Source organism: Netta rufina, assembly GCF_964035555.1.
Source record: "Netta rufina genome assembly, chromosome: 4".
Taxonomy (NCBI): Eukaryota; Metazoa; Chordata; class Aves; order Anseriformes; family Anatidae; genus Netta; species Netta rufina.
Window position 1 is genome coordinate 37305968 of NC_140127.1, and position 12732 is coordinate 37318699.

At 40.8% G+C, this 12732-nt stretch overlaps 1 protein-coding gene across 1 annotated transcript in view; it reads right to left on the bottom strand.

Annotated features, from left to right (window-relative positions):
• The window catches only part of NAA15 (N-alpha-acetyltransferase 15, NatA auxiliary subunit), a 40097-nt gene that overhangs the window by 23841 nt on the left and 3524 nt on the right, over window positions 1–12732 (bottom strand). Inside the window, exons 2-4 of the mRNA XM_084285791.1 lie at window positions 1923–2007; window positions 965–1069; window positions 123–280 (exon numbers count right to left, since the gene is read on the bottom strand). Coding sequence (XP_084141917.1) covers window positions 123–280; window positions 965–1069; window positions 1923–2007 — 348 coding nt within the window. The remainder of the gene's footprint in view (window positions 1–122; window positions 281–964; window positions 1070–1922; window positions 2008–12732) is intronic.

Consider the following 12732-nt stretch of genomic DNA (forward strand, 5'->3'; position numbering starts at 1 on the left):
ACAGTTTTAATGCTGGATTTCACAGTCTAACTCTGTATACCTCTTAAAAGTGTCATGAAACAATTCGCGGACTTTGCCACAATTCCCTAGAAGCTGATAACGTATGTAGTACGTACACTTACCCTGTAACCTTCAAGATCCCTCATTTGAATTTGTAGCAGAGAAAGATCTCTCAAAATTTGAAGATTGTCTTTGTCCCATTTCAGTGCATTTCTATAACATTTGATAGCTTCATCGTACTTCTTGTCTGACCTCTGAAGAAGGCCATAGACATGCCAACCTGGAAAACTCTGTTAAGGATGCTACTGAACTTGAGCAGGGAGAAAATATATGTAACATAGCAGTGACAGAACAGTTGGTAAAAAGCTCTAAAGCCGTTTTATGTCATCACTATCATTACTTTTTTTTTTCCTCAGCTATATGAAGAAACTGCCTGCAAACTAAAAATATAGAACAGTTCACCAGTTACATGGATATGCTGTAAACTCTACTTTTCACGTACTGGATGAGGAAATTGTAGTAGGATCTCTGAAAAAGACTGTCGAAGCTTAAACACATTTTTGAATAAGGGCTTAAATTGGACAACTGTAGTGCTTGCATTTCCAACACTTGATGTATATGACAACCTATCAGTGTAATGGCAACTACTGTTTTTAGAGCAAACCACGTGCTTAAAAGTCTAGTTTGGCCCACCACAAGTTTAGAGTTGCAGCTTAATGATAAAAACAAATATATACAACGCAAGCTAGAATAACCTGAGTTAACTGTGACTGCAAGGAGAGCTGCAACTCATTTGCCCGTTAGACAGCTTAAACAAAATACTGTTATATACTGGACACAACTTTAAATTCTGAAATTCCAGTTTGAAACATAATCATACCGGCTCTTGTTGCTACTCTATAAATCAAGTAATAGAGAAAAAAAATTCCATTCATAAGTGCAAGTTCTATTTCAAAAAGGATACATACATGACTCTTCAAGTCATTCCTTAGGCCTCTACGCACCAGTTCATATGCTTCCTCTTTCTTCCCTAGACAGTTTAATGTTAGTCCTTTCATTGCCAAGGTTTCTAAAAAAAACACAAAGATTAAATAAATATCAGTTACTCATTTTTATATGCTTTTAAGCTTAAAATATCAACTTTCAATATAGTATACATTCAAATTTAGACACCATTATCAACATCAAGATTTCGCATTTTTTTCACATGGAAAATCAAACTGACAGATTATTCACTTAAGTATGTCATACGTGACAGTAATTTTTTTTTTTTTTTCAGTATTTCTACCAAAAGTGAAGGCATTAAAAACTTTTTGCTCTGCAAATGTTTTGAGAAGGGAATCTTTTAATGTGACCCCTCAAGCATCTATTCACAACACTTTGAGACTTCTACACAACCATCCGTGCCAACCTAGTTCACAAAGAAAGTTTTCGGATAACAGAAAAAGTTTCAACTCAGATAGTAAAAACAGACTGAAAATACAGTAAGGGGCAAACATTGTCCTCCTTCTCTTCCAAAAAGGCTACTCCTTCAGAAAAACTAACAAGACCACAAAGTTGACTGAACAATATATATCTACCTCTGCCTTTTGTCTTGCACTTCTTCCTGATCATGAACAAATAATAATTTCCCCTGAAAAAGTGATTTAAACAATATACATTTCATAAACTTGCACCATGTTATAATGGCTGCCAGCATAAAGAACGGCAGGCTATGACTACTAGTACGACCAGTCTTTAAACTACAAATCTTAGCAGAAAGACTGCTTTTGTCATGCTGCAGGTTTTTGGATGCTCTTACTACTTTAAGAAAATCTGTTTTAAGAGCAATGGTTAACTATAACATGGTATATATATTTACAAAGCTTACAAATTATTACTGTATCTTAAAGTATGTGAGGACGTACCAGTCGAAAACTTACCTCCATGTTCTGCAAACTTTGGGTTTGAAAGGATCTGTTTACAAAACTTCAACCCATTTCTATACTGTTTATGTTCGTAACACCGCTGTTGAAGAAGAACAGAATATGGTTATTCAAAATATTCAGAGTGAAAGTATTTCCTCCTGAAATTAAGCATCAGTGAAAACGTATTAATCAGAAAAGCTACTAATATTTTAATAAGCCCCATTTACCTTCCTGTAATTAAAAACTTCTGGTCACCAGAAAAAGCGTGTCCATGAGAACACACATTTAAATGTAGAGCTGTTTATTTTATATATATTTTAATACAGCAGTTTATCCAATATCACAGGAAATGTTAAGTGCCTAGAGAGATTCAACTTTCCTTTAACATATGAGCAATCCTTACTAAATAACTTATCTTGGTAAGCATTCATCTCACTGTAGCTCAACCATCTTTCACAGAAAGACCACAGGCATCTCCTATAACCATACAGGATGGGGAACAAAGTCATTGGATCTTGGCTTAAACCACTTCTGAAAGCAACCTCTCGTATCAGTTCGAACACCACACAGATCCCATATACATCCAAACTTTCAAAATTGTTATACACTAACATTATCTTGCCATATTGCAAACGGTAACATAGAAAATTCCAATTCAAGTGATAAATCTGTTACTCAAGCCCCACAGATGACGCATGCCTATGGTATATGCTCTGGCATCTCAGACCTTGAATGCGGTCATGTGTTTAGAAGACCCAAAGTGCCAGTCACCCATTCTTTTACAAGTTTGCAAGTGCTCATCACAGAAGATCTGCTGACAAGAAGCAGTAACTCAAGCACTTGAATCACGTGAATTGAAGCCTGAGTTAGAGATGGTGCATCACAATCAGGGTGTGTATACTAAAGGAGTACAGAACAGTATTTAGTTACTCTCCCATTCACAGGGGAAGCATTTGGAACAAGCAAGAATCTGTCAATAATCAGACGAGTTAGCCTGTTCTCTATCAGTGCAGAAACAATTCTCTGCATGGTAGTACACAAGTCTTGCAGTGCCAGTGCTTGGAGCTACCATACAGGCCAAAGTGAATATGCATATAATAACTGTATAGAACTTATAATTAATTAATCACTTTTGCAATAAGATTTCAGGACAACAGGAATCCCTATGTGAGAGCTATAATTAGAAACTCAGGGTCAGCAAGCTTTACAGTTATTCCACCATCTTCTGAACAAAAATAGCATCCGAAGAATTTCTGAAACAGAATTTTGTTCAGACCAAGAACTGTTTTGATGCTTTCCACTAGATATTCCACAACATTTCATTACGCTTGCTGCCATTCTGGAACTGATTTGATAACTCCTACCTCATGCTGTTTAAATTTCTTAAGAGTGAAGGAAAAGTGAGTGAGTGAGCGAGAAGCATGCGCGCTGATTTTGTGACAATAATCGCTCTGGCAGTACCTCCTGAACGAGGCCACCCAGGCCTGCCAAACTGAACAACCTGCTGAAAAACCTGCTAGAGCCAGAATTGCTACTGTTCTGTCTGTATGTCGCCCCAGAATTGCACCACTGTATTTCATTATTCCCATCCAGAACTGTATTTCACTTCTAACCTGAAAAATACTTCACAGTAATTAGGGAGCAAGTAATACACTGTCAGCATATGTTTAATAGCATGTTTCACAGCAGTTTTTTATTATTGCCTTTGGTTGCCAAGAATGGAATTATTACTAATTCCTGGTGGTTTTTATTGCCGCAGATAGTCGTCCACAGTGAAGCTGAGTAAACCCCAAAATTAATGAATGGGTCTTGGTGCTATGAAGATTGTTAAGCGATCCGAGCTCTACCAGCACGCTGCAGTTCTCCAGCAGAACTCCACACAACCAGGGTTATATGCAACACAGGGGCTGATTTTTGGGTGGTCCCACTCGAAGCCAGCAGTTGGACTCAACGATCATCATGGGTCCCTTCCAACTGGGGATATTGTACAGTTACGGGATACTGCACGCTAAGTGGAAGACAGCTCTGACATGAGAAAAAAACAAACAAACAAGGAATTCTACATGGCAGGTATGAGCCCCTGCCAAACAGCTTCTGAACTGCTCAGGAGTCAAAACTCCGGTATGACCTACCTTTGGCATCACCAGCTCAGAGCCTCCATCCTTCCAAACAGCGACTCAAAACATGAAAAGAATGCAAGACCTGTATCTACAGAGGTCCATTCATTAGGATTTTCCCAGTTCTTAAAGATCTTAAAGATTTTAGCTGTTGGAAGCATTTTTTGATTTCAAGTCAATTTAGAATACATTACAACTTCTTCCTTTCCCAAAAGCTCCTGAATGTTCACATATACGAGGTGTTAACAGCTATTTTACGTATATAAAATACTGGAAGTACCATTTAAATATACATCACTATTTTTACACATCAGAACAGGCTTCCAGAGGTCACAGACTCAATATGTTAAAACCATTTGTGTATCCTTTCTGCTAATCCCATATATTCTTTGCCAGTTTTCATTTTTCCAGTTAGACACCTTTGAATATACTTATAAATGTGCTTGTTGTGTAACATGAAACTTCTGCAGCTATTTTACCAAGATACTCATTATCACACCGACTAAAGCTCCTCCCCAGAAGATGACATTACATCATTCATCAGAAAATTCTTCCATCTTTCGAAATTTGGAGACATTAGACAAATACACCCACACCAACCCTTAGATATGTATCAATACCCAGAAAGGCATAAGCATAGACACACACCAGACAATTTCCTGTTGAGGAGTATTGCCAAGAGGGCAGAGATAATGCCCTCCAGACTTAGGACACCACCACCAAGTACAAAACCCATGGGGAATACTCATGTGCACGACACACACATCCACGCTTTTGCAGCCTCAGGTATTAACGTTACATTTCGTTCCAAGATACCCACGTTCGTACCTTGTCATTTCATTTTTGAAGTTTTTCAGCAAAGATGCAAACACCGCAAAAATTAGGTACCTGCATGAAGTCCCCATGACTGGAATACTTCAAAGCTTTGGGACGTGAAACTACTTTTTAAAAGCCTAGTGAACCTTGCAAGACAGCTTTACGCTGTGAAGGGAGATCCCTCCAGAAACACAAACCACTGGGTGCAGCTAAGACCATCACAGTCACCTGCACAGGATCCAATGTGCTATGCTACCCAGAGCGATCAATGTGTGTTCAGAATTCCCTGCTCACACAACTGGCCCAGGTGTACAGTGGAACAGGATTAGCCGCAAGGAAGAGAATTTGGCATTACTTTGGAAGAACTATTAAAAAAAATAAATGCTAGTATCAATTTCTGAAGCAAATTGCTTTCTGTTTGCCTGCTGTACTGTAACGCTGAAAGACAAAGATGACATTTTGTGTATCACAGCCTTCCTTAACAGCACCCTAATTTAAAAGTTGAAGTGCAAGCCACACTCCTAATTTTCTCCATTTTATTTTACAGAGCTTGTCACCTTAACACGACAAGACGACACATGTAAAAGAAAAGAGATGGGACCAACACGTTTACCTTCACAATGAAGAAGGCCTGAAGCGTACTACTATATGCCTTAACATTCAATCCTCATTTTCCTTAAAATGTGATTGTCCTGATTCTGAAATGATAAACATTCAATTCCAGTTTTATTAAGTCTAACAATTTGCCTGTGTGGGACTCCTTTCATTATGCAAGATGAAAGTGACACAAAAAGTGGCACACAGGATGAATGAACTTTTAAAACCAGTTTTTTTAAAACCGGTTTTTATCTTTTACATCTGTCAGTCCACTGCCTGTGCTAATCTTTAAACAGAACCCAAGGAAGGAAGAAGCACTGTTGTTGCAAATACCAACACAATCTCTTTCAGTCACTTAAGCAAATTCGAAGAATTTCTTAGGTTTCATTTTTACTGAAATACCAATGCCATAACTCAAGTATAAGAGTAAAGGAACATGCATCACTCGAGCACAGCCCCAACTCCTGGGGTAACTGGGAAGCCATTCGTAACAGGATCTTTACTGACTCTGGTTTACCAGTTCTGGAGGCAGGAGTGTAAAACCACGCAAGAGACAACAGCTCTCAAGTCCTGCTAATGAAGCACCTGTCAAGGATTCCATCTTTCTTCACACTGCTCAAAACTAACCATGCAAACACATCAATAAGAATATATCGTATATGTCCCCTAAGGAGTCCCATACAAAAAGTTAGGTGAGGCAAACCCAAGGGGGCTTCAAGGAAAGCAGGAATTTTCAAAAACTGAAGAGTTACATGAACGTTATGGGAATGCTTAAAAAAGAAGATGGCATATCTACCTCAACTTCTTTGTTTCATGCTGCTTTGGCACCCTGAAGAGCGCTGTTTAATGCCCTGTCTTCTCTTCCAAAGCACTGATGAAAGCATGAACAAACTCCAAAAGGTGTTTAAAAAAGTCTATAACTAAATGAATGTAGTACTTTCTAAGTACTAAGGGCCACACAAGTGAAACACCAAGGCTGAAGAGAGAAAAGCATGACAAGTCAAGGATCTTGCTCCCCACAGTGGTCCTGGGAAAAGAGTCCTGGGAAAGGACAGGACAGTGGTCAGGAGGAGGGACTCAGAGAGGAACAAATACAAACGGCGGCTCCCTCTATCTCCAAAGACAGGGAAAAGGTTAGCAGGGTAACCACCTAACAAAGAAAGATTAAGGGTTAGGTAAGAGGAACCTGTATAAGGTTTTTTTTTTTTTTTTTTTAAAAAAAAAAAAAAAAAGCTTGACTGATTATTATTTACACCTTTTAGTAGCTACCTGCTTTGAAGAAGTTGGCTGAGTCACTTTAATCAACCATTTCTCCCAGCTTATGACACAATAGGATCAACTTTTTTTTTTTTTTTTTTTTGAAATCATCAGTCACAGAAGCTGCCGCCCAGGCACGCTCCCTGCAAGCAGAACTGCTGTTTGTTCCCACTTAGGTGGGTGGGAAAGCAGCAAAACCTGCCACAGAAGTGGTGCGGCCACAGGAACTGACGAGCGTGTCCCTGCTGCAAGCCAGGCAGTGTCACAGGCAGGAGGGGTAGGAAGGGTGCTCCTGGGCTGTGTGATTCGCCTTTAAGTACAGCTGTTCAGACGTTGGCTATGAACGTGAAACCTTATCTCTGGGCAGTTTCATTTTATGTAGTCTAACAACCGCTCTTTCACCTTGAAGTTCAAGGAAAGTCAGCCAAGACGGTATATATGCTAAAAAACAGGAAATATTTGCGCACTGATTTTTTTTTTCCAGGGTAATACAAAATGTATGATATGAAGCACTCTCTAACAGAGCAAATTCACCGAGAATTGTAACAAATTCTCCCTCTAGGCTGCAAAGAGGAAAAATCTTAGAGGCTTATATCCACTGAAGTCTGCGGATAAGATCCCATCAACCCAGAGAGCACTGGACAGAAGCCAGAAATTACCAGGAACTGATCAGGCACTTTTATCACCCCAAGTGCAGAATGAAGAACTGGTCACAGCTGCACATACCCCCAGTGAAGTATCGTATGGTCTCTCTTCTCAGGCATTGCCAGATCACTGAAAGCATGAGTGATGAGAATTTCTCCAACCTTTCAGGTTAAAACTTCTACTCGATTTCATTTTGTTACTGAAAGCATTTCAAGTCGCGTAGTTTTAAGAATTTCCTTATTCTAGGTATACACACATCCTATACTTCAAACAGCAGAAAGAAGGGAACAAATCCAATCAAGGTCACGTTTCGTCCTGCTTCAGAAAAGACGAGATTATTTCACCCCAGCATGCCCAAGAGCAGCACTCAGATTCCACTATCATTCATTCATGTATATAATTATCTCCCTCTCCAAAAAGGTTATTGACTAGCAAGCTGTGAATGAGAGAGAAGGAAGCGGGGAATGCAGCACATGTCAACACAGCAGCTTACTGAACCTTACTGAAATCTTATTGACACAAATCTTCCTGAAGCTGTGGCTTGAAGAACAGGGACAGAAACACAGGAAAAAAAAAAAAATCTTGCAGGAGAAAGGAGACAGGAGGTATTGAAAAGGGGAAGTGAAGAACAAAAAATTGCCTGGGAGAGAAAGCACTCAAGGGAGTCAGTTTCAGTAAGAGGAGAGAAAAGAATCAGTAAAAGTTTTAAAAAAAAAAAACAAACCACGAAACAGAAACACAGCTGTAGGAATAGGGATATCTCAAGTACTCTCAGGACAAAAACACAGCAGGAAGTCTTCGTCTCTGTAGTTGCTCTCCTCCCAGATGAGTAAGCCCACAGTAGTTATGGCCTGGCATCGGACTCTTCCTTGGGGACAGCTGCTCTACAAGAGGTTGTTCTACAGAGCAGAGCTGCCTTCTCTAAACAAAACTCCTCCGCATGGATCTCCTGGGCACTTACACTTCCAAAGCCCTCAGTCACAACCGGCTTGTGATGCCTGACAGACAAGCGCTCCAGCTAGGCTTGCGACACCTGGCAATGAGAGAACAGGAGAGCTAAACATCTGAACAGTAAGGTTAAGCTGAATGCTTCAAAAGAAAGCCATTTGACTCCCTATCGGCACTGGTTCTCTTTTACCCATCTGCTGTCCTTCTGAGCTTTCCCTTTAGTAAGTTACCAGGTGTTTAAAAACATCTAATGAGCTTTTCCATACATGCTGCAGCCAGAATGACAGCCTACTCTAAACACACCACGATGCTTTTTATAACATTTAATTACTTTTCCATATTTACAGTAAGGATGTAACACCTGCTTTAATTAGCGTAATTCTAAGAAGAATTAAAATGAGGCAATGTATCAGAATCGCTTAAGACCCTAGCTGGTAAGACAGAGCTTGCCTTCATAACCCTCCCTTCCTACCCAAGCATTTATTCAACAGACTCGAGCACATAGCAATTGCTAGGCAAAGACTGAAAGTGAAATTAGAAGAGCGAGCTAGCCCATGTTCTCTAAAATCCAGGTCTGAGGTGGAAGGAGGACTCGCATTGCCGTGTTGGAGACACTGGAACTGGATCCAGAGACCTGGGCAGAAGCAGTCTTCAGCCAGCAGCTGCCTCGCACGCACACTGTCCCACCGTGCTCTGCATTTCTTCCCCGATGGCTCCCATCAAGAAAGGTGGAAAGACTCCACTAGCTATTTCCCTGGTGACCCATGAGCTTGTACACAAGGGAAAAGTGACAAGCCACGCTACTGAATCAAGAAGCGCTCTTAAGGGCTGCCAACAAGAGCACAGACATGACTTTTATCCAGACTTAATTCAGCGACTCATGGCTTACTTTATATATTGTATAGTCATATAGACGTTCACAAGTGCATTTTATAATTGGTTGTAGATAATTGAAATAAAACTACAGCAAATTTGAGCACTCAAAAAAAATCTCCCCCCAAACATTTATAACTGGCAGTAACTCTAGCAAAGCTATCATTATAATTTAGTCAAGGCTGTGACAGACTAGCCAAAGTAAGATCATGTTCACTGAATGAGAACCAAAATTGGATTCAGCCTGAAGAAAACAGCGAAGATGCAACCTTAACTTCTCATCACTAGCCCACTGTACTCAACCCCTCTTCCTCAGCAGGTCACATAGCTTGTAAGTGCCATTGGTAAGAAGCCATATAATTGATCAACATATATGCACAGGCAAGTTTTTTGCCGGTGCATCTGAGAATCCCCAGTAGAAAGTACAATGGAGAGGAGCCTGTCCCTGCCAGAGCAGCTGAGGGATTCCACTTTCTGCTAACCTCTTCCCCGAGGGTTTGTTCGTCTTGAGCAGAAGCAAGGCGGACGAGTCTCAGCTCCAGGAACCAGCTCCTCATGGGACCGTGCAGCATTTCCCAGCAGCAGCCGTGCACACACGTGTTCGTGGCACCACATCGCAGCGCTGGCAACTACGATGCCGTGAGAGCTTCCGCAGCAGAATGCCTCGGCACACTTGGCCTTCACGTTAGCTGAGGCGTGCACTTACCATGCATGACATGCACGTCTGCCGCTGGGATGCTATCTGTTTCTTCCAGCACCGTTCAGATGCAGCAACTTAAAGGCTAGCAAGGCCAGGCGCTGCGCAGCTCAAGGCTGTTTTCCAGCACAGTTACTCTCTGCAGCTAGACGAGATCAGGTCAAGTCACTAAGGTGCACTAATTCAAGCTAAATGTAGTAAAGAAGATTCTGAAAGCTGGAAGCATTAGGAGCAACCACTCACTGTGAATTAGTGTGCCTTTTGAGCACTAACCATATCCAACAGCTCAACAGCTCTAGGCAAGGGCTTCAACCACACCGAGTCAGTTTCATGACAAATAAAAGATGTATAAACCAGCGGACTGAAAAAGTAGTCAGACCTAACAGGTATCTTAACACTGAAAAACTCTGGGGCAAACTTGCATCGTTTTTTGCCAGCAGACTGAAACCTACCATCTTCTTCCACTGCCGTATGGCATTAACTAACAGAATTGCTGTGCTTAAGGAACGGCTTCAGCAAATGCCTAACTGAAGGGACTAAGAGACCCTCCTCCTGCAGTGCTTGCCTTACTTTTTGGAGTGACTGATAACGAGCATTCCTTGGTAGAATTTAACAACGGTACAGAACAGGTTCAAGCTGCAGTTAGTTAGGAAGAGGATAAGAAATAAGCGGACCTTTCCATTTAATGCCAAGGCAGGAAAAATCAGCCTGTAGTTCTGAATTGGCCGCACATTCCTGCATTTGACAAAATTTCGCTGGCAAGAGCTGCTGACATGTAGTTAAATCTCTTCCAGAAGAAAAACTAGAAATTCTTACTCACTGAAGCAAGGCTTTTGCTGAAAAATCAATTATTCAACAACAGTTCCGTCGGCTGCTACTTGCTTATTTTAACCTTTCCCTTCTTGGGAAAAATTATCATGGATCTGGCTCCATGCAAGCTCAGATCAGCTGACTTTCTGCCCATTCCTGTAGATCCCCCGTGTTCAGGCTTCATCTCTGAATGCTGCACAGAACTGATGGTACCTCATAAGAGATCTGGTATGGATGGCAGGTATGAGGTTTTTCACCATCTTCTGAAAGAGTCAAGTAAATAAATAGAAATTCCAAAATATGATACAGAAAATGATGAAGAAGCCCCCACAAAAGGTCATTCCAGACTTGAACAGACATTTCAACTCATCTGTAACTCGTGACACAGCTGGAGACACACGGTGACATTTCCTACCTATGTATTATGTCCAGAGTATTCTTCACCCTTAGCTCTGAGGTATGAGATGTTGTCTTTTAGCTCTGAGACATTGCAAAATACTTAATGTGGTATTAAGATAAGGTAGGCTGTTCTTCAGCATTACAAGGCTTGCTAGCTTGATGATGTGATATCGTGGGAGCAGGCAGGTTCCCTGTAACAAATGTCACTGACCCCAGTTAGCAAGGTAGCAGTGAATAACTGCACGTTTTCTCTAAAGGCCCTTACCAGCATTATCAGAAACTTTCATGGCTCTTGCTGCAGTGCAACGGGGCTGCTGTGAAAAACAGATTTAAACATGAGATGCCCAGAAAGTGCAATCAGCAAAAATGCACCACAAACACCTTTGAAAAATAGGAAAAAAAAAAAAAACACAGACTTCAAGACTTGATTAAATTCTAATCAAAATAAATGACAATACCTATTGGCAAAATACACTAGGTAAGACAGATCAATTCCATTGCCACAATGTTTCATGTCAACACAGAATTTTGGCTACAAGTACTTACAGCCATAAAAAACCCAAGACTGGTTATGATACTACAACCACTAAGACACTAGGATAAATGTGTTTTTATCAGTAACGCTTTCCTTTTCATTACTGAAACAGATAAGGAACAGAATTACAGTGTTCCTCAGAAACGTACAGCGGGGAATCCTGTTTGTACAGTTTCCGAGAGCCTTTATGACAAAAGTGACCTAATTTGGTGAACAAGCCCTAGTCATAGCAGTATTGCTCAAGTGATTCCTTAATGCTATCCTCGTCTCAAGCAGTAATTAATTTCTTTAGCAAGCTTGAGAAATATTTCTGGGGAAAAAAAAAACAAAAACAGAACAAACAAATAAACAAACAAAATCAAACAAGAACAGATAAGACACAGCAACTCCACTTGAAGTAGAAGGTCCATACTTTATTTCCATCCCAATGTTTCAACCAAGAAATACTTTTTTCCTCCTACTTTCAGGAAGGGCCGAGTGGGGTATTCCTTCTGGCAAAGGAAAAAGGAACGATCGACTCTCTGTGGCCACGATATTGGAAAAGCCTTGTTAGCAATTCCATGGTTCAGATGAGATAATGTGTGGTGAAACTTCAGAGGCGAACACACTTGATTACTGTACAGTCATGCAAATGCAACGATGATCGCATACAAAATGTGCTAATTTATTTGGTTACTGATAGTAGTGAAATTTTGGAAATTAGCCTTTAATCTTGACTCCAGATCACTTAAAAGGCTATTCCAAGTCTGCTGCCTCAGCAGCCTGAAAGTCAGCAGCTGAACTGCTGAGACAGAATATTATTTTTGAAGGACTGGTGCCGGCTGAAGTATTAGTGAAGGAGAAGCGCAGGTCTGTCAAGTTTGAAAGTGGAGGGACAGGGAGCAGAATCTGGAATGGAGAAACAGGAAGATGGCCCAGCAGGAGGGACTTGGCAGATTTACAGCAGAGCCACTGTACAGACGCTGTTCAACAGGCTTTTTTATGTCATTAGGAAGTTCCTGTAGCTTGTAGAAGAACACTTGTCAACGCCAGCATGGAAAGGAAGAAGGGCTCAAAGACAAACACACACACTGCAGCGTTACTGTAAAATTGACCAACTCCAGGTGAAACTCACAACTCCTCTTGCAACAG